Source organism: Struthio camelus, chromosome 4 (assembly GCF_040807025.1).
Source record: "Struthio camelus isolate bStrCam1 chromosome 4, bStrCam1.hap1, whole genome shotgun sequence".
Taxonomy (NCBI): domain Eukaryota; kingdom Metazoa; phylum Chordata; class Aves; order Struthioniformes; family Struthionidae; genus Struthio; species Struthio camelus.
The window spans coordinates 20,012,757-20,040,229 of record NC_090945.1 but is presented as its reverse complement, the minus strand read 5'-3'; the positions used below and the strand labels follow the sequence as shown (position 1 = coordinate 20,040,229).

General features: G+C 35.6%; 1 protein-coding gene across 5 annotated transcripts in view; it reads right to left on the bottom strand.

Moving 5' to 3' along the window:
- Positions 1–27,473, bottom strand: part of PRDM5 (PR/SET domain 5) — a 93,142-nt gene that overhangs the window by 17,352 nt on the left and 48,317 nt on the right. For 4 of the 5 annotated variants that reach the window (XM_068941678.1, XM_068941677.1, XM_068941675.1 and 1 more), the window contains 3 exons: positions 22,040–22,200; positions 18,097–18,190; positions 4,026–4,111 (listed from right to left, as the gene is read on the bottom strand). In XM_068941678.1, coding sequence (XP_068797779.1) covers positions 4,026–4,111; positions 18,097–18,190; positions 22,040–22,200 — 341 coding nt within the window. Of the gene's footprint in view, positions 1–4,025; positions 4,112–18,096; positions 18,191–19,504; positions 19,547–22,039; positions 22,201–27,473 lie in introns of those variants that run through there. The other variant, XM_068941679.1, reaches the window with a different exon arrangement.

The window sequence follows — 27,473 nt, the reverse complement described above, 5'->3', positions numbered from 1 at the left end:
AGCATTAGACCACGACTACCCTGAGCACCAGAGACATGCTACAGCGTGACTGGGTGCACTCACTGCAAAACAAGACTTATACATGAACAGAACGGAATTTTCACTTCAGCTGCTGTTTCTCTTGGTTGACAATCTAAATGCTCAAAGTCGGCAATCCAGATATCAGAATTACCTACATGTATGTGAGGCTGCCAATCCTTTAAGGTAAACCACTTTAAATCTCCATAAGCCTCGATAACCTCTATAAAACTAGAGTAAGGGCAGAATCTGACTAAATGAATAAGACTCCTGGTCAATCCCCTCCTCCCCTGTAACAGCATCCTCCAGCCAGTAGCATATATCTGTGTGAGAAGAATTAAACAGAAGGTAAGAGGAAAAAAGAGAAAACACTTCAGGCAATGACTACAGACCTGCCTTTTCCTAAACTACCTGGCAGCAATTGTCAAAAGTTCTGCATCTCAGACAGTGGCAAAATTTGAAGTTTGTTAGTGTCCCTGTGTTCAGAGAACCCTCAGTGCAGGTAGCCTTGATACTACAAAGCTATTGTATAACCTACATTAAGCAATTTACTGTACTGAAGTCTTTCTTGTTTCCTGTATAATGATTTTCTGGATTTTCTTTACTTTTTTCTCTCTCAATCCACTAAGTTCAAAAATCATGCATAAACAGCACCAAACATACAAGGATCAATTATTTAAGCTTTTCAGTGTCTCTTAGTGAGATCTCAAAAGTCAACAGCTACATGCCCGACAAGCATCAAACTATTACAAATATTAAATGCATATTTATACTTTTGCCAAGCACTCAAGTGCTCTTGTAAATAATTTTTTCAATTTAACTTTGAGTAGTTTCTCCCTCACTTCTTTTCCTTATCATTTCCTCCAAATACACCCAAACTCCTTTCACCCCTCTGTTCCCTTTTATTTATGTCTGAAATATACCACCTTAAATACAAATTTATTCCCCTGTACTAATATTTACTCGTTAGAACAATTAAACTAGAGCTCATTATCCTATGATACCGTATGGACAATTTTCTGCAGAAGAACAGACTCAGCATAACCGTTTCCTCTGACTTTAGTATCGGTGAAAGGTCACACAAAGCTTTGCAGATGTTAATACCATTTGTTAATACTAGTTAATTTTTTCTCTTTTTCTCCTACTAAGATATTAATTTTTAGCTATCCCATTCTACATATGATGTTGAAGCGTGAGGAAGAGAGAAACTTATGAGAAGCAAAATTAATACCAACAGGCTTAGTTTCTCAAAACACATTAGTAATGTTTTGATTCTTATTACCTCAAAGTAAAAAATATTTATTTGGGGATAAATGAATATAAAATGCCACTGACATGTAGATGAGCTTCACTGTGCAGCTTCGGAATGAGGAGTAGAATATAAACGGCATGAGAGCAAAAAGAATCAAAACAATAATCATATTTTAATCATCTAGCACAACGATAAAGATTTCCAGTGACCTTCTTAACATACTCTCACATAATGGGGGGGGGGGGGGGGGAGTGAAAAATGACCTGCTCATACTTAGATGATCACAGCACCTCAAGTACCTGGAAAGCCTCGTAATCACCTCTGGTGTGAACTGAGTTGTACAGAAAATACCTCATTCTTTCTTCTTGTAAGGATGGTATTTTGACTGAAGACAACAATGGTACATTTTCTGAGACATTTTATATCAAATTTATTGTGTTCTTGTCACAACAGAATGTCTGTCTCTCTAATTATAATGCCTAGATATATTAACAAGAAATCTCCACTTGTAAAATCCAGTTTCCTAACTCTTCCCTTTGCTATTGGCTGAATAATAAATTTGCTTGGTTGAAGTATCGTCCTGTCATTCATAATGAGTGTTTGAATGACTTTCTTTTTCCTCCCATTCTCACACCAGTATAAATCTTCAGTTTGCCCTTTCAGCCCAATTTTATAGAAGCATTTTAGAGCCAGCTGGTAAATTTCAAAGATGCTGTTTTCTATGCTTATATATAACAGTGACAAGATGGAATAATATGTGGGAATATATGTAAGCAACAAGTTACATAAAAGAGATAGTAGCAAGCCACCCAACAACAACAGTAAAAAAAAACAAATTCTCTGCTAAGGTGTGCAGTTCTGTTTCAGTGTGCAGCTGAGAGTAAGAAACATAGCAAGACAGCACACTCTGCTAAAGAGCAACTCTAAGTACTCTCTATTCATTGCAATTAAAAAACTCAACTTTGAAATGACTTTATTTTTTAGATGGTAAATATATCTATGAACGCTTAATTATCTGCACTATGTGCGTAATCAAGACTGATGTATACACCTTCATTCTCAAGAAAAAAAAATGTACAGCTTTCTTCCACTGAAGTGCTGCATTTTATGAGACTGTAGGATTTGCAATCCTCCAGCAAGTAAATGCTAGCAGTTAATTTGCTGCTTTTAGGCAATGAAGATAATTGTAAAGTTCTCTAACCTAATTTAGGAACGTGCATTTTGGAACAAATTGTCATCTAGTGAAAAGCATTAGCATCAATGGAGATACATAATTACAGGCAATGAAGGTCTGTTCTTATTGTTTTTCTCTCGTTTTATCTATCTAAAGGATATAAATCTAAAGGATTTTTTTGTTCACTCATGTTTTATGACAAATCCGGAAAAAATTAAACTTTGCATTATTACAGACAGAGCTGATCTTGCTGACTGCTCCTTCCACTCACAGCCATGTAGAGCATACATGGCCACAAAATTTCTCTAGATGCAGCACCATCAGTAATATGGTGCTACAGCAATAAAACAAAAGATTTTTTTTAGCACTTCTTAAAGTGATTTAACAGCTGGAAAGAGAGAGAAATAGCTAGCATGATGGAACTAGCCATCTCCCAGTGAACCACTAGGAAGCATTACACAAACTACCAACTACTTCCAAATAAAAGTTTGGGGTATGATAGGTAACACTTTATCTACAACTCCCAGCTATTGCCGTGAAGATCTGGTAGAACAGAAGGAACTTTAAAAAAAGAATACCTTTGAACTAAGTTTTTAATCTTTACTCAGTCAGCAGTTAAGTTATTTCATGTGCATATTAGCATATGGAGACCACTAACTTCAATTCCACTTTCCTCATATCCTAGCGGATAGGGAGCTTGCTGGTTTGGCCTCAAAGGCTGCCTTAACTTCTGCAAGCAGTTAACAGCCCCCAAGGGGTTACTGGTAGAGGCTACAATTTGCTTCTAACTTTTTCTTTTTTTCCTATGGGGTGAATGGGGAAGCCAGAGGCAGGTAGGATACAGAACACCAGACTGGCTTTAGCTAGAGATTTCCCTTTGCTAAGGGAATTCACAGCTGGCTGTTTAAAGACAGCTTTCCGTCTCCTTGCTTGAAAGGAACAAGGAATAATTGAGTAGGGCTGAGATCCTGCCTTTGTCCTCTAGTAAACGTACATACATGACAAGCCTTTTATTCTAAAACAAAGAACCTCTGTGATAACTGAGACTTGAAGTTCAAGAATGATCCTGGAGACATCTAAAACTTGCCTTTTATTTTGCCTTCACTTAATGCACCAAGTTGTTTCACAGCTTAACATTTGTCATCAGTTAATAAAGTACAGCCCTCTACAAAAGCTCATTTGGACTGGATTTTAAGGAGACAGTAAGAAACAAAGCACTGGATATTCAAGTTTCAGTGGTGGAGTCTTTATAGAATTGTTTTCTCATTAGAAAACTGCAAACATTACTTATATCTATAGATAAACTTAGATTACAGGAAGAAATTAGTACTATTATTGTTATTTCAACATATCAGAAACTGAACACAGAAAAAATTTAAGGTCAGTTAAGGGAGTCACAGTTAGAATTTAACAGTTAACAATTAAACTCTTTGCCTTTTATTTTGAGAAGTACAGCATATCTTGGTTGATATAGCCTAATCTCTATATAAACAGCAGCTGTTTATTTTTCCCCCCAACATGATTCATAGACAAGTAACCATAAAAGCAACTAAACTACACTTATCTTTGTGTAGGACTTACCCTCGTGTGAGTGCGAATGTGCATCTTTAATCCATCGTTCTTGCTGAAAGCTTTGTCGCAGTAAGGACACTGGTAAGGACGCTCACCTGAAAGCAAGAAAAATATCAGAATCTACAAAAACGCCCTCAGTACATGAAGGCCTCACAGCACGCTCTCTGTCAAACTGAGGTACATCTTTCTGCCCTTGTCTTGATGCTCAGTTCAAACAAAAAGAAAGATCTAAGCACTAGGAAAATTACACAAAAACTCACAGCTGGATCAAAATATTACTCCTAGCCACCTGATTTTTGTCCTAGCAAGGTATGAATACACACCGAGACACATTCAAAAATACACCAACCCTCCCCCCCCCCCACACACACATTCTGCAGTAACTTGCACATAGTCACTTTTATGGTTAGGCATTAACTGCTCCCAAACATTTCTCTTATTTCACATCTGGTCATTATTAAGAGCCCTCTGGGCATCCAGAATCCAATTTAAATATAAAATAGGCTCTTTGAATGTTATGTCTGACCTAACTGTGCTAAAAGCTAGCTAATATCTTTCTATGAAAGTTTTAGCAACTTTTGTGTCAGAATTTATGACTGAACCGAAAGCAGAAGGCTCCCAGCATCTCCCTTGTAGCATCCCGTATCTTAAAAGTATTTAGTTTAATGCTCTATTAAACTGGTGTCATTTAGCATTGATCTTGCTGATCTAACCAAATCCACATCAGCGTAATGTGGATACTGAGCCATGCACAATCACACAATGAAGAGTTTCTAAGCTAGTTCCATAATTTGTAAGCAGTTACAAAGCTTTATAATTCCCCAAGGGCACTTCACTTTTGAACTTTTTAGGCAATGTACTGGAATCTGACTCTAGTCTCTCCTTTTCCTGTATATAGAGCTTTAAGAACAAATATGAGATTGTTTCTATTACAAAAATACAGTTCAACAAGTTAACATACAATAACTACTTTCCGTTCTGTTCTGCACAACCAAATTGCTGAAGGGGTAACAAACCTTTACTTGAAAATGCAAGTTAAACAAAGCCCCTTCTGCCAGTCAACGCATAGAGTTCTGCTCATGAAAGAGTCCTTGCATTTATAGAGATATTCAGCATAATCCAGATGTCAGACAAACACTAACACTCAAATTCAATCCTGGAAAATAGGTAAGCAAGTAAGATTACCTATATTTTACAGCTACAAAAACTTAAGACCTCTTTCACTGATAAACCAAAGATCAGAGTGCATGAGAGTGACAGTAACAGAGATCAGCCTTTAAAGCTTCATGGTCCCTAATAACAGGGACATCCATCTTGACTTGGACAAAGAAACACTCATCCCTCTTCTCACCTCTTGCATGAGGTGTTCCCTCCAAGATTGCTCAGTAAGAAGATACTGCATGTTTTGTTTCCTAGGAACAAAATGTTAAAGAACGGCAAAAAGTAGAGAATGCCTACAGAAACAGTTCTTCAGAAGGACCCAAAGCGTATAAAGTAGAGCTGATGCACTAATAGTCACTGTCATACACAAAACCTCCATAAAGTCACAAAGCATACAGAGATTTGAGGGCATTTGTGATAAAAGGATTACTCAAATAAAGGAAAGAAAAAATCATCTTTTAGAAGAAGATTCTGTTCTTTTATTATTTGGATAACTCTGTTAATGCAGAGTTATCTAAATAACAAAGCAAAAACGGTGTACTGAAGTACTTGTGAAATACTAATATTTTTCCGTCTTGTACCCAGCCATCTCTCAATAAGCAAAATTGTGCGAATTTGACTTTTTTTTAAGACAATGACAATTACTGTGTCATAGTTGTGTTTTCAATGAGCAGTTTCACATCTGTTTGAAATGTGACACTATCTCTCATGACCCTTGCTGTCTTTAAATCATGCCTACATCCTTCAAACACTCCAACAGTTGTCAGTGCTCAAGCATTTAATTAATTCAGCTGACATTTTTATGTTTTAGGGCTTTTGAATGTAGAAAGTAAAGTTTTCAGCAGTTTGTAAGCAGACGAGTGTTGACAGGTAGGAGTTGTACCCCCCTCCTCGTCTTCTCTCTCCCCATCCCCAAATCTCTTTAAAGAGATTTCTGCTTTCAAGGGAAGGTTTTGAGTTTGTCTGAAATCTATTAACAATGTCCTTCAGAAATTAATCATGGAGCTTATGATACTTGATGAATAAGGCCTCAACAGCTTTCAGCAGACGCCAGTAGAGGGCAACACTATGACTTCAGATCAATATGTTATACCTGACAAAGACTGGCTTTGAGAGCTACTTTGTACTATAAATTTGCAAAATTCTCCATTGTTCCAAAATTTCGGTTTACCATGTAACACAGGTTGTGAGCTCTGAGTGGACATTGATACCTGGTGACTTTGTATTTTTCTAAATTATACAAACAACTTCTCACACCTTTGTATTATAAGTAATTGTCAGTAAAACAACTTGAAGATGATCCCAAATAATTTCACTCCTGGTCTTATTTTTTGTTACGCTCTTTCAGCTAAACCTGTAGCCTATAGGTTCCACGCCCAAAATATATACAATTGCCTTTGCACTTACATAAGCGAGTGTTTCTTTTGTGCTGTAAATCTTTTTTTAAATATATAACTTATCTTCCACCTCAAAGAGCTCTAGGGTTTTACAAGATTAACTATGGGCCACTTAGGACAAATATGTGCTTGCAACAGTCAAGTTCTTAGAATAAATTTCTTAGCCTCATTATAATCAGTCCAAAGACAAGTTTGCATCACTGCGTATGAAATATATGATATTTATATGTTTTATACGTTTTCTTTGAATAAAAAATTATTTTAAGGTGATCATATCTGTGAGCAAGAGTAAGATTCCCCTCATTTGACTTCAGCCATTTAAAAATAAGGTGTCTAATCTAAACTAGTTGTTCTGAATCCCACTGAAATCAAGGATGAAGTAAAGTTAGGATGAACTGCTCTCTGGAAAGGGCCTAATTTATTTGCCTGTCTTAGAATGGAATTAAATGTCCTCTGTCAATGTCTCTTTTTCACTATTTATTGTAGAAGGAGACTAGGCAACTAATTCAGATTAGATGCCTAAACTTTTGGACAGCAAATTTTGACAAGGTTAATACTATTCTACATGTTAACCTCTGTCTCCCCGGTAAAAATTAACTTCCCTTCCATCCTTGCTTTGGACTAAACCAAGCAAACATTATTCATGCTACTAGTCAGCTGCTCATAAGAAGGACCCCAACTATAGATTCCTCAATGAGACTACTTGGGAAGCAGGCGTTCCCCAATGGAAGTCTTATACAGTCTATCTCACTCTTAGTCCTATAAGATGAACATGAGCTGCAGTTCCTTTATCTAATACTGCAATATGTAAACCGCATAAAATGACAAGAGAAAAACACAGACAGATTTGAAATAACGAACGTGAAATGTACTCTTCCCACACATTTTCCATGGTGTGCTAAAGTGCAAAGTTTCATACAGGACTACTGCAGTAGTCTAAAAATGAGAGGCTTCTGTACTCTGGAGGGGTTAAGAAGTGTCATTAAGAAAAAGGGGAGAGCAAGAGCAATGTGATAGAAGTTCTTGGGAAGGTGACGACATCCATCAGCACTTTCACATTTGTCTGCAATCAAGCAAAGACCATCAAAAATCAATTGTAAGCGCTGCAATTCTAAACTAAGCTTCAGATCAATTCATGCACAATATATACTCAGAGATTTCTAGATCTTCTCTGATCAGGAAAGGAATTGATCTGCTATGTTTGTGGAGAAGATTAAAAATAAGCATGACTAAGATGAGGAAATAAAATGGTGTTCATTCTCTGATAACTGCTCAGGTCATGTATTTCTACCTATTTCTCCTGTCTCCATAAAAAGGAGTTACTATGCATCAAAAAAGAAAGCAAGTTCTTTGCCCTATGACAAACTCAATTTTTTTCTTGCATTTAGTGTTGGTGTCTATGCATGATAACAACATATTAAGTGAGGAAAGACATTGGGTAGCGTCCTTGATGCTAACAGGTACTGATTAACAGCTATGCTATCTGCATTCTGCATTTTTTAAATTTTTGTTTGTTTCTTTGGATGCAATAATAAATCCTTACCAGGGATATCATATTAAAGTGAATGAACTTATGCTCCTCTGAATATAATACCTTTTCTATTGCAGTCAATGGTAGGGTAAGTTTTCAAAAATGATGTTATTTCACAAAGCAATATTTTTTAGATTTTGATTTATAACAAAGAAATATGAATATAGAGCGGGGGAGGGGCAAGGAGCGCTCTTTTAACTTTCAAATACACTCCCAAGCCTTAATCCTGAGACTTCACATTTGAAACATATCTGAAAGAAGGTCTGACCTTCTTAGTTATCATTTGCAACTCTGCCAGTAAACCACAGCTGAACAATATGAACTGCACTCTTTGCTATGAACACTTCACCAGGCTTCCTACTTTAGCACAGTATCAACATCCAGTAGGCACATTAAATGCATCTTAATTTGACAGCTTGTCCAGTCAACATGCCCAGAAGTAGTGTTGTGAATGCAACAAAACCAAGAACGATTTCTACCATTAAAAATAGCAAAATATTGAAGTAACATGGTAGTAATAAAGGCTATGATTATCCTCCAGTTACAGTTGACTCACATCCCTGCTGTCCAAGAACAAATTGCTCAACACATTAACGGCCTTTTTACACAAATATCTGCAAATAAGTAATCCTTAAATAAATTGCAGTGGATTTAATATAATTCAAAGTCTAGACATTCTACTTATAGATTTGGTATGAATAAAAACAAAGCTTTTAACATAATAAAAATAAATTTAACCCTAATACAAGGATTATGAAAAGCAATTCCATGATTGAAAACCATATGGGAACTTGATCTGAAAAGTAAAATGCCATGATAGAATTGATATCTCTTTTGTCAAGTGTCTACATATCTAGCTTGAGATTGTTCACAATACTTACTGGACCTTAATATAGCATAAAAAGTTAAATTTAAACATGAGATTCTTCCATCTCAGTTCAACTCAAAAAACCAATTTTCTGCAAGACATTTGCAATCAAAGGTGCAATAAGGTAATATTTTTAGCGAGTTCAGCAGCCAGATTTCCCAAACTCAGATATCTCTGGGAGCAAAACAATTAAGAAATAAACCAAATACTCATTATTAATTGCTCAAGATCTCAACTGCCACAGTCAGACATTTAAGAAAGCAGAGGAGACAAAATAGTTCAAATTACTTATATGTGTTGCTATTGCCAAGATGTATTTTGCATTTCCTGTAGTCCATGACAGTTTTCAGTAGCTATTTAGCCATTTAAAAAAAAAAAAAATCACAAAATCAGGTAGAAACCGGATATAAACATCAATGCCAGTGATCAATGACCTCAAGTTAAATAAACTAAATACCTATTTTACAGGTGATTAATACATTCCTATCAAGTGAGACTAGGTGACTGCATTTTAGGAACTTTTAATAGAGAAAAGTTCTAATCCAAAGAGACTGCAGCAAGAGATCGAAGAGAGCAACAGAAAGGGAGACAGGCACAGAGAGGAGAGTCAAGAGTATGCAAAAGTATGAATTTGATGAACTATTACATTCGGCATGGAAAGCAGTCTCAGGGAACTTTTTCAAACTATATATTGGCATTACTTCTACTTCATTCTGTTAAATGTGCAGTCATATTTATCATCTCCATTTCCATGTATCTTGCTTTGTCACAGGAATGAAAACCTCAGTTGTGTATGTTAGCATTAATTTACAAATTAGTTCCAATAAAGATGCAGAAAGGTATATAAATTGCTGTATTAAAGAATAAAAATTTGAACTATGCAGTGAATTTGTTAGTTTGGTTGGTTGAGGTTTTTTTTTTTTTTTTTTTAATATGTTCATCTCAAATGCTGGGTCATTTGGGGGATTTCGTATAATCAGGTCTAGGTCAACACTTACTGACATCAAAAGGATTTATCACAAACTGCACTGAACATCAGATCATGAAAAGGAATTATTTTCTTTCATTTTAATAAATTAATGGATAATTATGGCCTTGTCAAAAGCCCTCAAAAATCTTCTCCAGACCGTTTGGCATCTTCTAATTATCACTCCTATTCAGATATCAAACTAGTCATTATAACGATTAGAAGGTGATTTATATATATTAAAAAAAAAAACCTGGACACATTATTTTAAGAAGTCAATTTTCAAAAGGGTTATGCTAAAGTACAACCCTGTTTAAACATCTAACGTGAGAGCATCCCAATATTGACTTGGGCCAGGGGGAGAAAGGGGAAGGGAAAGAAGGGGGAATATACCACCACAGACTCTGGTGAAAGGAAGATAGTTCTCCTGGGAAGGAATTTGGAGGCAAAAGGGCCATCTGGATCACACATGCAACACTCCATACCAGGTGATCAACAGGGCAGCCCAGAAAGGGAATTGCAAGAGCTCTTTTTAGTCAGAGATAATCTGGGGTGATGACAGCACTCAACAGCAAGTAAGGATGGGCAAAAGGTTAACGGATAGGACAAAATTATAATCTGTGACATATGCTTTAGAACGTTATCTGTTTATATAGAGCATTTGACAACTTTACACATTTATCCTCAGCTGTTCTTGCTCTGTATATGGAGCTCCCATCAAAGTAAAAAGGAAGTTTATATAGAGATTCAGTTAATGTATTTACAATATGTGCACACTAACAGAGACAAAGGCACACAGGTAAAATAAGAGAGAGAGAACTGAATGTCTTCCAAATGAAACGAACTTCATAAGGAATTGAAATGAAGTTACATAGGAATTTAAGGAGCCAGATGACCTCAATAGAACTTAAATCAGAAAAAGTCAAAAAAAGGGATTATTGAGTAAAGATTAAATATTTACTGTTTAAAAAATATTTGGTAAATTACACAACCTGTGTAGCATGTCAAATGGACTTATAGGAGACAAAAGTTTCTCTTCTTCACAATTAGAAGTTTCTTCCTTTGTGGAAGCGTCAGTTTTATAGATACAGAGCAACATTTTCAAAAGCGTTTCATACTGTAGGTCTCTTAAGCATTTTATAATTTTAACTAGGGATTCTAGCAAGGGTAAATTATGGGACAGTGATCAAGAAGCCTGGCCAACTGCAGCAGCAAAATGCTCTCTTTACAAGCCTCACCATTCATCTGCACTAGACAATAAGCAGAGTGTTCTGCCCTATACAGAACTCCAGCCTGCCTGCTTCGTTTTCAACCATTGAAGTTACCACTCCAAATTTAGCAGTTTAGAAGGCACAGAAGTAACCACACAGGAATAGCTCCCTCATGACAAGAGCTAAGTAATTTCATGACTTGAAAGATAAAATACTTCTGGATTTCAGCTAAGACAAGACCCAGAAACACCAAATACACATGTACATAAAGAAGTGAGATTCCTTGACTGGTCTGAGGAGAGTGGTCCTGCACAGGCTATAATCGTTGCATGAGAGAAATGCAGAAACAGTACTCAGGTGTCAGTCAGTCAGAGCGATTTCTTAAGCATTCTTCATTTTAACTGACATTCAGACTGGGCAGACTTAAGACATTAATTATTTCTGCTTTTGTTTTTCTTCATTGATGATGAATAACAGTACGCCTGCATATTTGTGAATGCTTTCTAACTGAGATCCAATATTTGTGTATTTTCCAGACACAAGGGAGAACGAGGATTGCTTTTATGTGATTCAACCAAATGCATTTCCCATCCACTACCAAGGGTTACATTTACCAAGAGAAAAAAACCTGAACGCCATTCTTTTCAAAAGAAAAGAAATATAGATTGTTTTAACCAAATTTTTTTTACTAGCCTTTCTTGTTAAGTACTTAAACATGCTTTTTTGTTTGAGGCAGGGAAATGATACTTTCATAGTTGAGAAGATTCGTTTACTGGGAAGTACCTATTTGGTTTAACCTTTAACCCATAATGTTTGCCCCACCTAGCCCATCACAAGTTTCATGATACAATCGTCTTACTTGTTTCTTACTGAAGGAACCATAAAGACTAGCAAGAACCCTGCAAAATATACAAGATTTTCTGAATTCTTACAGTGAGGCATGAACCACCACTATTAATTAGTTATCTTCTCATCAGTTCTAGAGAACTATTACAAATTTTAGTCACAAATAAAAATCCCAGACGCTTATTTTAAAGAATAAAAAGTTCGATTCTTCGCATCTACCAGTGGAATGAAATGATTTTGTTTCCTCATGAAAGGAACTCTAAAACTTATTACTTCAGTGAACCCAATGCTGAAACAAATCTTCTAAGCTATATACATTAATCAATCAGTTAAGTGGTGTAATTAACTTGATCTAAAGATGTCGCTAGCATTCAAACAATCTATCCCTTATAAGAACATTTCTTCATCATTCCTGGAAGCAGACAACAAGAAGCTGACAGCTGCATGAAACTTTACAGGTACTTTTAAAGATTTAACTGTTGTCTCAAGATAAACAGGACAATGATGTATAAACTGAAAGGTTTAGAAATGCAGAATCCTTACCTTTGAGGCCTTCTGCAAGCTTTTTTTTTTTAGTTCAGTAGATAAAAGAGAGAGATCATCTATAAGTTATCGAATAGAAACAACCTATCTAGACATTAGCAAGCTGTTCATTGACTAGATACAGACACACTTTTGAACATACTTCATTGTGATATGAGAGGAAGTTCCTTCAAGCTTCCTTTTTATCTTTTGTTTTGTTAAGTAGGAAAATATAAATAACTTATAACACAACTCGCCAGAAGATTTGCTAGTCTGAGGAGCCCTGGATGCACATCTTTTCTTAGGTGTATCAATGCACAGCTGCCTGTTTAGCTCTTAAAATTGTGGAGACATTTTTATACAGCAATAAACAGGATAAACACTGCATATCAACTTACGACTTCCTTCAACTATTTTAGAGTCTTTTATATTCATACGGATGACTGAACTAGTGTTCATACCTAAAGATTTTGATTATAACTCCACAATTAACATTTGGTTATCCAGAAGTTTTGACATGAGTGCAAAATTTGGACTTTAATTTTTACACAGTTGGACTTGAAATATATATAAATTCCAAGTTCATCAAATCTTAGAAATGAAATTGAAATCGCAAAGGTTAGGCTATAATATTAGGCAGGAAGAGAGACATCTCAAGAAGGCAATCATCACCAAAAGCTATGTGGGATGAGTATGGCAAAATGTTTTCACAAGCATATAAAAAAATATTTAATTGTGGAAGTGGAAACAGTGGAAAAAGTAAGCTTAACTATGTTGACATAAAGGATTTGGAAGTCAAAAGTTTGAAGGCTTTTTACTGTCTTAATGCAATTTCTTAGTAATACCTATTCATGTATATGGAAGTAAATTTGAAAAGAATCTTTTCAACTCAAAAAAGAATCTTTTCAACTCAAAGGATGGTTTTTTCCATGTAGCACAGAATATAATATGAAAGAATGCCACATTAGGTCATGACTTAAATTAAAAGGACATTAAATAAAATCATTAACATTTTTGGAAAATATTTAAGACAGATGCAAAGTCGCAGTCGTCTTCTTGGCTTTGTATTAGGACCTTGACTAAGTGTAGTGGAAAAAGCAAATTAAGGTTATGCTTCCTCGTGTTTTAACATATCTTTGTATGTATAAGCATTTTCTGAAAGACTTCTATGATCATCAGTTGTCCCTCACCAGTCGCTAAACTATGTATTAGAGTAGGTAAAAGATGTCTGTTTTGACTAATTCTGTCCTTTCCATGCCTCATTTCTCTTACTCAAAAAAAATGAGCCTGCAAATAAACTACCTCACATCAACTTCCATTCTTCTACAACTTGATGTGCTATATCCCAGAGACAGAAGGCACCAGGATATAACTAATCGGGAAAGTAACAATACAAGTATCAGACAGATAAAACGCACTGTTAATATATATTACATAGACACACATATATTTACACAAATATATATATATATATATATATATATATACACACACACACACAAACACACACGAGACAGCAATTACCAGATTTAAATACCTATGTATAGGGCAACTGCTAGGAAAGCACAAACCACAGCCAGCAACTGTTAACACTGAAAGTTACTTGAAACTTCAGGCAAGTAATTAACCTTTTGGCCCACAGTTTTCAAGCCCAAAAAGCAGTCCACAGAATTTCTTTTACAATTTATGAACAAGCCATGGAATTTATATAACAGTCGGAGGATTCTTTTGCTGAATTAACCCCAGCTCCCTCTGACCCTAAGAAGTCATAAACCAACAGGATACAGCAGAGGGAGAATGTGCTATAGTGTTTCAGCTGACCTACAGAGTGCTGTCTCTGTCATTCCAAGGCTGGAAACCCAGATGATGAATTACAGAACAATATGCTAGGTTGAGATACAAACATCAACGCCTTCCTCTATACATGCACATGCAGACATGTTCACTCACCCCAAACCAGCTCAGTTTCTGCAAAAGGCCAAGTACTGTTAGGGCTCATTTACAGAGTCTTATTCCGAGATAAGAGAGGGAGGAAAATTGCTTATTGAGGAAGCACGCATACATCTCCGAACAACAACATTTAAGATTTGGTGCCATGTGTTAAATAACAGTCAAAAAAGTCCATTTACACTGAGCTTCTCTTTTTGTATATGGATTATTAAGCGTATCAAAAATATGATTCTAAAGCAGAACCAGGCAAATTCCCAAGAACCTTGGTAGCCAGCTTTGTAAATGGAATCTATATATAAAATGACAAAAACTGATACACAAGTCTTCTAAAAGAACTTGGCCTACCTTTATTTTATGGCTACAGAACAAAGCCTCTTTTAAGTCCCAAATAAAACAAAGTCTACCTGAATACGCTCACAAAAAATGGGACAACTCAAAAGTCTGAACCCAACCATCAAACCCAATCGCCTGCAATCACTAAGACATGAAGGTCTTTCCAATATTTACATTTATGCGTACCATTTCGTTGCTTCTAAAGCTCAGTCCCAGCTGAAGGCTTTTTCACAAAGATGAATCACCTCATGAAAACAGACAGTGGCTAGCTGTTTCACTTCTAGCTCAGAATGAAAAGTGATACCTAGAAGTCTGACCAAAAATAGAGGGCATAGTTTTGAATTGATTAATTCAAAACCACAGCATTTAATGGATACCAAGAGCATGAAGTAGTCAATATAGAATCATTTAGAAACCAAACCTCCATCATTGAATAAAATAAGCTTGTTGCTCCATTGTTTGATGAACTGATGATTTCTTACTGTTCAGAAAATCCCTGAAAAGTTGTCAAGGATTTTCATGAGGCAGTGAACTTTACTACTAAAAGCCATCAAATGACTATTCAACTCTTTTGCAGTTTGCAGATGATGCAGATTCCCTTCACCAACTACCCTTATTTTCTGAAATGAAGCAAGTTATCCCTCAGAAAGGGATGCCTCATTCTGACCCATTGAGCATACCGAAAAAAACCCCAACTTTTCCATACTGAGTAATAATTTCCTCCAGTGGATTTGTCTGTGTTTATTATGATCATGAACATCTTGGCTTAGGTCTTTAGTTACAACACAAGTCAAAAACATCTCTTCTGAAGTGCAACATAATAATATTTTTTCCCCTCCATATTTCATCAAGATAGCCAAAAAGTGGTCAGGAATCATAAGAGAATGACATCAAAACCAACTGTGAAAATGTATTTAGGTCGATTCCCTCAGTGAAGGATGTGAATTACAAAACTCTTTAGGTGATCGAATCACTATAGTAACTGGACTGGAAGATGAAAGAATTGGAGTTTATTTATCGCAGGTCATTAAAAATGAATTTAGCAAGCCATTTTTCCCGAATAACTCTCTTTAAAAGGAGCATTTCTAGCTTTTTAGATAGAGCCACCTTGAACGTACAAGCGTACTTAAAATCCTGGTTGCCTTTCTACCTCAGATAAGCTCAAAATGCTTAGTTTACTGTTTCTGGTATAATAACGGCTACAAATTTTGCAAGCCTTTATAGTCAATGCTAGAGGTCTTTAGCATGTGATTTCATGAAACTCACCTTAGCCTAACTCCTAAATTTGGGAAAATCTGCCTAAGAGCGCTAAAACATTAAATGTGACTGTTAGTGGCCCACATTAGAAAAGCATTTTCACTCAGACAGCTGTAACAACTTTTCCCCAAGAGCAATCTGTTCTATCAGCTTGAAACACGAAGGCCTCTCCTCTGTGCAAACTAATGCCTAAAATCCATAACACACAGAAAGCATACCTCAAGTTTAAGAAAAAGGTCTGCAAAATAAGAAAAAATAAAACCATTCCACTAGAAAGGTAAGTGAAGATAAAGATTCTTAATTAAAATAATACAATAACTTCAGAACCAAAGTTAAAGTTTAGAAATTGAGACAATCACATTCATAGACATGGATTAATGTGCTGAATGACTAATAATGCTATCTAACTGCTTCCCTTTACTCCTGTCTACCTGATTCTTTGAAGAGGGGGGGGTGGGGGGAGAGAGATACAGCTGCTCTGAGGGAAGTATGTTCCAAACATGGAATGTAGCAAAGAACAAGAGCTAAATATATAAATCAGTTTCAGCCTTTTCTCCTGACTGCAGGGCAGCTAAAATTGCTAGTGACTGTGGCAGCTGCATTCAAAATTGTAAAATATATCAAACTAAAAACAACTCTTAATCTTAACAGACTTTTGCCAAATAACGTAGAAAGCCAAATGATTAAAAACACCAATTCTGTCATCTCCATGCAAACTAAATTGGCTTATCCAAAAGTGAATGGAGCTATTTGTTAACTGATGCTCTGGCTGTCAAAACTAAATCTATACCCTTTAACGTTGAAGGCAAATTATCATAAGGCACCCCCTTTCAGGTATGTGTCATTTATCTGAAATGAAAACATAAGCTCACGTAAGTGAAACTGACCAACACGTCTAATTTATTTTCAGTGTGTTTACAGAAGCACATACGTAACATGATAGGGAAACAGCAGTACAATCTGGATCACAACATAAAATAAGATACAAAACTCAGACCCAGGACTATTGCAACAGAAAATTAATTCTGAGTTAAAGTGTACTCAAAGTAGAACATCCTAACGTGGCTAAGCTACAGGCTGTGCTAAAGTCAGAAGTTGCATCAGTATGAAATTAAGAGTTTCAAGACATCACAGATGAATACGGATGAATAAACTCATAGCCAAAGATTCAAACTTATCTTCATTTCACTGACAACTGAAAAGGCCCAGATAAGAGCTCATGCTTTGAGTGGTCTCATTTTTAGAGAATAACAAACAGGATCACTGTTGTAAGATTGCATCTGATTTTCTCCCAAACCCTTTCTCTAGCGACTTAACAATGTTCAAATACTTCTTAAAAAGCAAAAGTATCACTGCTAAAGTAGAAGTGGATCATCCCTTTGTCTTCTGAGACAGCATCTATCATCTCTTTTTAACATTCTATAAGAATGATAAATTACAAGATCCAACGAAGAAACAGAACTGATCATGTGCTTACAGCAAAATTTCTTCCATCAAGAAACAAAATATCAAACATTTTATTTGTGTTTTAATTGACATTTTAGTTGAAAAATCAGTGATACGTATTTGTCAGCACACTTCTTTAAAATACTTATTTTTATAGCATACTACAGTCAATACATGCACTATAGGGATTTTATCCATGTTTCAAGTCAATCAAGACAATTCCTATTTGCTTCATGTCACAAGAGCAGATCTTCAGTGGGTAAAAATTGTTACGGCTCCACTGAAATTACTTTTTTTATGCAACCAAACACAAGCCTAGGCTGATGCTTAGTGAGCTGTAGGTTCTCATGAGGAAACAGAAAGATAACCTAACAGAATTTTAATAAACTAGAATTCATATATACTTATAGTTGAGAATAGAACATGGTTTTACATGTAAAACATCAGAAAAAGATGGTGTGTTAGGTCACTCTGTCTTGTTAATTTGTATGTCTGCCTGCAGATAGATGAAGGAATTGTACACATACTTACAGGTACCTTTCTATATGTGCAGAATAACATTTCTGTTCATCACAATAAGTATCACTGTACCTGTATGGCTTCGAATATGAACTCTCAGCGTTCCATTGCTTGCAAACTTCTGTCCACAATACGGACAAATTTTCTCCTTTTCTCCTGTGTGAGTCTACATGGGGTACAGAAAGATAGAAATGAAAGTTTCAGCATAGCTCTAAAGAAAATGAAATATGGAATAAATTAACTGTACTTGACATTAGCCACTATTCTTTCCAACAACCGTTATGTATTTTATTCTATCACATCAGGCAGAGATTCTAAGTAATTAACCATGGGTGTTCTCTCAATTCATTTCTAAAATTTCTAAACTAATCTTATTATTAGCTGCGAAATAAACTGGCTTTTGAGTTCATCAGTTTACAATTTCCTATATAGTTACTATTGCAAATGCCCAATTCATTTTTGTGTGTTTTCATAATTGCAAGAATAAATCACCTATTTTTCAGTTTGATTTCTGTTACAGCAGTTGCTAAACGAGTAAACAGTAATTTGGTTACGTAGTAAAATTAACCTTAATAAATGAGACTATTATTTAAAAGGCTATAATTTTACATAACTTTATTTCATTATTAAATGTAGTGGAAAGAGTTTTACATCACCTATTATAATTTTTCCCATTGTAAAACAGGATCTGAGCTGCAGCTTTAACAGGTCTCTATGGAGATTTGTGCGTATAATTTCTGACTCTGTCTCAGAGGAATGAAACAGAGTCATCCACTCATCTGATGTATGATAGACAGCAAATCTTCAAAATGCAAGTTCTCAGTGACTTCAGTCAACACTAATCACATAATTGGATCCTATCTCATTTGCAAATGCTAGAATCAGATTACATATGCAGGACTGATAATGAGAAGGGTACCAAATATTTGCAATTGCCATTAACTCTAAATGATACACTGAATTTGTCTTCTGAAATCAAGCCTTTTAAGGCTGAAGTCCCTAACTGTTATAAAAAGAATTATTTTAAAATGGAAAAAAGAAAACCCACAAATTCTCCTATCCAACCTGCGCTGTCACTAAAAAGGTCACCTTGAAATAAAAGTTACGTGTATGGGTTATCATGTTTCACACAGTACTTTAGAGTACTCTCTCTAAAGTACTCCCAGCTCTGAAAAGAATGTGATGTGCTTTTAAGTCCATAATTAAAGGTAAGCACTTACTTAATTTTTCATCCCTGCGAACATGGATACTTATATTAAGAGGGGATATTAAGCTATATCTCAAAGTAGCATACATAAGATTCTCTTAGTAACAATGAATACATATGAAGAGATCAGCAGTCACATTCAACAGTGCCTGACCTCATAAAAAAAATGAATTCCCACCACGTGACCGTGTAAGTGCAACATATGGGGATAAGGGAAATTAGTGTCTGCTCACATTAATGATTTTTTGATAAAAGCAAAATAAGAACCATCACCTTATTTTCAGTGTGCTTGCATTTAACTTCTGTATTTGCCTACTATAATTGAAAAAAAAAAGTTACCAGAATATATTGTAATAAAACTATAAACAAATATAAGACGACTTGAAAGCTTTCAATGGCTTTAAAGAACAAATTATCTTTCCATAGGGAAAAGATGAATTTTATAATACATTTATGACAAATAACTAAAACATGACTGTGTTGCCACCACAAAAATCTCAGCATCAGGTAACAGCAACTCCCATCTCCTGAATACCCTGAAACTTACCTTTCAGATTGAAGATTTGTCAGCCTATTGAATAACTTGCCATTATGACAGTGACTGCTTTTTTTTTTTTTTTTTGGGGGGGGGGAATAAATTTTGGATTATTTCATTCTTGATTGTTAATTTACACGGGTAAGAGAAGTAATATTATTAAATAGTATGTCCATCTGACAACTTGCATTTCAAGCTTTCCACATGACTTTTCAGATAGGGAAATTGTTATTTTTATGAATGACCTTGAACTGATATAAGGTTCTTCATTCCGTCATAAAAATCTTTTCTCACATGGCACATATTATGCTGCAGCTAAAGGAAAAATAACGGAGATAGCGTTTCAATAGTGAATGGACTTGCATAGCTTTCATTCCCTGACATTAGAGATGTTAATGTTAAATCCATCTTGATTACGATAAGAGTTCCTTAGAAATCACTTATATCTTTAACAGCAACACTGGGGGATACCAGACAGACAACTAGTAATTCATTCCAAATAACTAAAACACCCACAGGATTTCCAGGAGCAATACATTATTACTACAAGACTCGCAAACATACAGCTAGTCCCAGTCTGACAGCAACACAAAGCAATAGCAATTACAATTAGGAAGGAACGTCAGAGAAAGAATAGGGATAAATGAAAATGGTAGCTGTTTCCCATTAAAATACATATACATGCACGTATACTGACATTTTTACCTTTGCCATTATTAATGTCAAACAGTAAGTCATGCTGAATTTTTCAAAAAGGTTTCTGAGGATCAGAAGTTTAAAGATGTATACAGAGTTCGCCAATAACTCAAAGTAACGTTTATAATTTTTGGATCTTAGGATCCATCTTGGCAAGATTCCTCAAAAAGAAAGCAATCTGCACATCAGTATATGAGTACTGCAGGCTAGGTCTGTCACTCAAGTGATTAAGACAAGCAGAGAGACACTAAAGGATTCCGTGTCTGTTTTTTCCAAACAAATCAGTCGGTCTAATAAAAGATATTATCTCTTCCTCCAAGTCTTGTTTCCCAAGAAAATAAAGAATCCAAAAAAAATTGCCCATTTATTTTGGGGATCCTTTATTTTTGGGTTCCTCGGACCAACATCTTTGGGGTTAAAAGAGCAGTATGCTTTAAAATTCCTCATTCTAAAAGTAATGGAAGAGAAGGGAGGAAGTGTCTCATAATATGAAGTTCTCTATCTGTATTCCAGCAAAAATCAACTGATTTCACAGGCCAAAGCATAACTGATGAATATCACACCATCACAGGAAACGCCTTTCTTCAGCTACTGTAATTATTTAGCAATTTAATGCATATTTAATATGAGACAAGCTGCATTTATAACAAATAGAAGACAAAGGCAAACAGCAAACACATTAACACACGTTTAGTGAATGACAGATTTCTAAAAGACCACAGAAGAAACTGAAGCAACTTTTTTCCTATTTGGTCCCACTGCTTTGTGCAATCTGTAACCATCAAGCACACGTTAAGGAGACAGCTCTCCATTAAATTAGAGAATTCAGTTGTCTGATATCTGCCAACAACTTGATTTAGGCTCCAAAGACATGTGTTTATAAGACATATAAACGTTTTATAAGACATTTATAACGTTTATAAGACATGGTAAAGCTGGAGAGATGTTTCAAGACTCTCTTATATTTTATCCTCAATTCTGAATACAGATTTGTGTGGTCATGCACAGCGCTTACCATAATGATGCACACATAATATTGCACACAAGTACTACAGTTGCACTCAGTTTTGATATAACTATTTTACAGGCATATATGAAGTACATACCCCAAAATACATACAGTAGGTTTTTCAACAAACTCTCACATTCTGCATTTAGTGGCAACACCCGAGCTGATTTTTGTTGGCTGATTTGTTCTCGACTCAGTTATTTTCCTTGCATTTTTCTCCTGTTAACATCTACTTAAATCTTACCTGTGAGCAAGCTGTTCCTTCTAAAGTTGACCTCAATGCCACTCTGGAGATTGCTATCTAGGCTGTGCTGCTTTTACCACATGCAAGTTCCATCTGCTACATGCCTGATGCTGAGTATTTAAACAGAACTTAGACATATGTAGCCCCTGCAGATTCTGGGTGTCACCAATAACCCTGCTACTGCAATAACCATTTTAGGATGTTATGTACTATTGCAGTTTTCTAATGAAGAGTCAGAAATATACAAGCATCCAGGGATTTTATGTTTAGTGACAACCCTATGGACATATAAGGAATGAAAATGAAAGTTGTGATTCTACTCACTTTCTTATGACTTTTCAGGACGGAGGGTGTCACAAAAGCTTTGTCACAGAGATCACACTTATATTTCTTATGTCCATCATGTACAACTTGAATATGAACATTTAATGTGTCCTTTCTTTTGAAGGTAGCATCACAGTGATCACACTTGAAGGTCCTCTCACCTTATAAAAATAAAAATGAGGTTTAAAGATATCCACTTTTTGTGGCAATCATGTTAATGCTTACTGTTTCAGAAAAATGAATAAATGTGGCAAAAGGAGACAAATGAAGAGCTGGGTCCTGAGGCCAGAAAGAGAATGAATATCACATCAGGTAAAAAAAAGTCATTGGGAAATTAAGAAAGTAGAATGTAGTCATGACAATAACATAGCCACAGATGGGAGATTAAACTCTACAGCCAAAGATGAAAAGAAATTTTAAACGGCTGCTAGTAGAAAGAAGCACATGTTCTACCAGCACGTTCAGTAACAGACTCTCTTCATGGTCATAAAGAAAAAGATGAAATAGTTTTCAGCTTTTGAAACCTAAGTGATAAGAGGTACCTTCCTGAATTTAAAAGAAGGCTTAAAGCAAGAAGTACTGACTTTGAGTAAACTATCTAACTCACTTCAGCAAAGGCAAACTCAGATGATGAAGCTAAAATTCTAAAGTGCTATACCAGTGCTATTGTTCAACCTATGGTGATGCGGTTGAAGGTTACGAAAGAGGCAAGATTAATTCTAATCAGTTGTTTTAAATTGCAACAATATATGTAAGAGAAGGGAAGAAACATATTGTGGAAAGCTGCACACGCTTTTTCAGAGGAAAAAACAACAAAAATGTCAAGACAGGATATTGGAGACAAATCATTAAAAAAATCCTTCTCTTCATCACTATCATAAATGCAAAAGAAGCTGTTTGTTATTAATTGTTAACTAGTAGATTAAGATTACAAGGTAAAAATCTGTAAAATGGTATTCATTCAGAAGTCAAGGATGCTTAAGGTATCTCCAGAACCATAGCGTAAACTGGAAATCAGGCGCCTATTATCTGAAAATATTCTCCAAACAATTGCATTAGAAAGAAAGATCTCTAAAATCTCAGGATTATCCTCCACCACCCATTTTTCACACCTGAGGTCTGATCTATAGCCTCCTGATCCATATGAGTAAGATCAAAGTAGGCTACTTTTTCCAGTAGCAAGGATACATACACAGAGCTAAACTCATTTCCTCAATACAATTCATTACAGCATAAAACCATCCATGTCCTGGTGTCAGTCTAAAGGCCAGTATGAATGAAACTGATTTCTGTAAGCTGCGTATTAAAGCTCATCTGATGCTACATGTGCAGGCACTGAAAAAAGTTATTACATGTTATACATACAATACATATAAGTGAAGCTTATGGTATCCACAAAAAAACAGTGGTGCCCCAAACACACATGAACATTCTCAAGCCTATAATACTTGAGTTCCTCTCCCCTACAAATTGACCAAAAAAAAAAAAAAAAAAAAAAAAAAAAAAAAGCTTGAGATCTGTCAATTCACTTTTGGTTTGGAAACAAAAGCAGTTTTGCCTTGGACACAAGAAGAATCTGCTTTAAAGGTATTAGAGCATAGGTTGCCTTATCCCCTCAATACTTCAGTCTAGCTATTAGGAAGAAAAATTTTCACGGTCAACAGGGATGCATTTTAATATGCTATTATGTGCAGGCTTAACACTGATACTGCTTCTAGCAGCTTAGTGAATCTCTTCAGTTCTAGTCTTGGGAATATGTGACTGTGCAATACTGTGCTAACTGGAAGTGAAGTCAATACTATTTTCACTAAAGTAATGCAATTTTCTACTGCTCCAACAAAGGAAAAAAAATTAAAGTCATTTATTTCGAAAGTTACTTTTTATAAGAACTTCTATGCTTCATGGAATTTTTTTATTTTAATAGGCCTTTTTTCCCCTCTGTTTTCTCTCTTCTAATATATTGGCTCCAAGTTCGGAAGTAAACTTAAAAAAAAACAAACAAACCAATCCTGAGCAGAATTTGGACATATTACTGTATGTCCTCTGAAGCCAGAAATATTTGTAGAATGCCTCTAACCCTACATGATATCACTATGGGTTAAGGCAAGTTAGGTTAATACATCTGTTCAGTTTCACTAGGATTTGTCCTTCTTTCTTACAGTTTTGTTTGCAATCACTCCTATAATTTTTAGTATTGAACTTCTATTACAATCTGACAACATAAACTTTTAAACAACAACAAAAATACCTATTTTTTTTTTTTATATAAAAGCCCTCCAAAATCAGACAATTTCAAAACACAGCATTCAATCATAACTCTCCTCTGTCTGTACACACATTCTACTAGTCTTCAAGTATATATAGTTTTTATACCAGGTATGTATTTAGCCAAGTCCTTGTTTCACTCCAGCACAATTTTTCAAACAAAACAATAAGAACTCTAAAATTATCCACTTTTTCCCCAAGTGCTATATTGGATGAAGGCAAACACTCAGCGCTTCTCCTCAGCCTCCTTATTCGGTAAGAACTCCATATCTCATTACAGAAGAGTTATCAGCACACTGTTTCCACTCATAGCTGGCCCACTGAGCAGTCTTCATGTTTTGTTTTTGTTTTTGTTTTTTTATTTAACATTAGATAAAGATGCATGAAAACATTTATAAAAGACATTGATACAGAACTTCGGAAGGAGTCTTAGAAGGTTCCTCAACGGCACACAGGAAAACTCTACATCACTTGCAACAAGATGCGCTTGCCAGAATCCTGAGCAACTTTGGTAATCTACTTATAGAAGACTGCAGGAAAAAATACAGTTCATGCAATATATTTCATGGTTCCTCAGTCAGGTGATAAACGACAGCCAGATTTCAGAGAGTAAATGCCAGAACACGTCTGCTTCTTAGGAACTGTCACTGCCAAGAAACAAGCTTTTTCTGCTGACTCTGGTGCTTAACAGTATCTGCTCAAGTTACCAAATAAATTTTTATATCAATAAATAAGTAATGAAGAAAGTATTTCTCTATTTTCAGTCAACGGGTATGCATTGCGCTAGATTAAGAGGTTTGCTAAAAATTAAATGTTATCAAATATAGAGAATGTACATGAATATACATGAATATACAAATACATACATACATATATATATATATATATATATATATAGACACACACACACACACACACACATATACTGTCTCTTCGGGCCTGGGTACTCTAGAGAATGGAAGTAAATGAGGAAGTGCATCACTGACTTCAGTTCTTGTCACACCAGGAAGGAGGGAAACCTTCTCAGAGTGCTTGACATGAAATATCTTTAAATCATTATATGCCTCCAAAGAGGGATGCAGAGCACTGACATAATATACCCTACAGCACTTTTCCCCAGAAATACAAATCATGAATGTCTTTCCTGGGACCGGTTTTAACTACTCCATTGCTGTGCCTTCCTTATGACAAAAAAACACACTGAAAAATAGGACTAATTGTGCTTCATTTGAAATGAGCAATCTCCAGTGCCCACTTTCACTGACAGTAAGAGGAGCTAATTAGTATTTCTCTTACTACCAAACATTCTGCATGTAGATTTTTGCTCTAAAAAGCAAATACATGAAAGGGTTGATGTCCTCCTCATCCAATACAATCTTGTTCATGCATGTCTCCACAATCCTACATAACTGAATGACCAAAGCGAAGCTGCTTAGGGTTTTCCATTCTTGTTGGCCTAGTCGCCTACAGTCACATGAGCCAGTATTAACCAAATATGAGATATCATACATTCCTTCCTAAGCAGCACTGCTGAGAATAAAGGGGTATTGCCATTATTGCCGATGGTATAATTACAACATAGAACCTAAAATTATCAGCAGCAGCGTGGTTAAGAGAAAAGGCTGGACTGACTCTCAGAAGAGAAGTTAAGTTTACATAGCTAGAACCTGGGGGAAAAAAAGGGATTCAGGGTGGTTTTGATTTCTCAGTTAAGCATATCTGATCTTGAATTTTGAAAACTATATCCATGATGCCTTTTCCAACTTCAACAGCTGAAAAGTGAGCTTTATAAAATATACTGTTGTTTGCAGTAAATTAGGTTTGTAAAATCAATTTTACGTTATTCTACATCATTCTGCAGAGTGCCTTCTTCTAAAACAGTATTTCTGAAAGCTTGGGATGTCATTTTAAAGGAATACATGATGCAGACTGAATTTCAATTTTTCCTAGAGTTTAAGCTTCCCAACTTTCGCCTTCCCACAGCACAAAACTGTAAAACCAGCTAAACGCATCTGGAGATTGTTTTGTTTCTTTCCCCCTTTTAACCGCAACAGGTATATTTTAGTGCTATGAGAGGGACTATCATCCAGCTGTAGTATGACAATGCCTAAGATTTTGAGTTATTTCAAATATGAGAAACTCCTTATCGTGGCAATATAACCTGTCAATCTCGGAGTTAGGTCATGAGGGGAAGAGTTCTGCATTTCTTCACCTGGAACACGAGCTCCAGGCAGACGACAGCAGAGCCCCTTGTTTTAATCACAGCCTTGACCTGAAAACTGTCTATTCTTCAGTTCATTCTAGTAATGACTTTCACTTTGCTATTGCTCTGTCAGCACTTCTTTTATAAAAGGACTACACATAAGGGAAATGAGGGGTTGCAGTATGACCATATAAGCTTTTTGATCTACATTCCGCTGTATTAACGTCTACTGTCAAGCTGGTTTAGTTTTTTTCCCTCCAAAATAAGAACAAAAACTAGCTTTAAAAATCTTCCCTGTGGGAAGATTTAGTTTAATAAAAATGTCAAATATTACTGTTTTAATGCTTTGACTCACTTTGGAGACAGTTTTAGCTAAGATGGCAGAAGATGATATTACCTTCAAACATCTACCCTGTCCCTCAACAAAACGTCTGCTTTTGCACCAGGGAAGACTGACAAGATGAAACGTCTGTGCCGTTGCAGTTCACGGCCTGATTTATTAATATTTGCTTAAGAGTGGTGGTTCAGGAACAGCTAAAACTGCCACACATCACAAGCCCTACCAAAGCCCTCTAATTTCCTGAGCTCCCATCCTCTTGAAAAACAAGTCAAAAAACAAGTCACCATATTACCCATATACCATATTCACCATATACCCATATTCACCAGGCGTATGGTGAATAACTGGTTTTGGATATTCTGCAAATGAAAACGTCCGTCTATACATGCATGGTGCACTGAAACACATACACTGAACAGGATTTTAACATTTTATTTCATCACTGGATATAGGTTTTACAAAATTCAGTGCTTCATGAAATTGAGACACTCCGCTCTAATAACTTATCTACCAGAAATGCTGGTATACCAGACAAAGAAAGGAAAGTTTTTTGTTTTTTGTTTTTTTTTAATTGCACTAGTATAATTCTTCCCAAAAAAAATCAATGCATCGTCTTTGAAGCTACA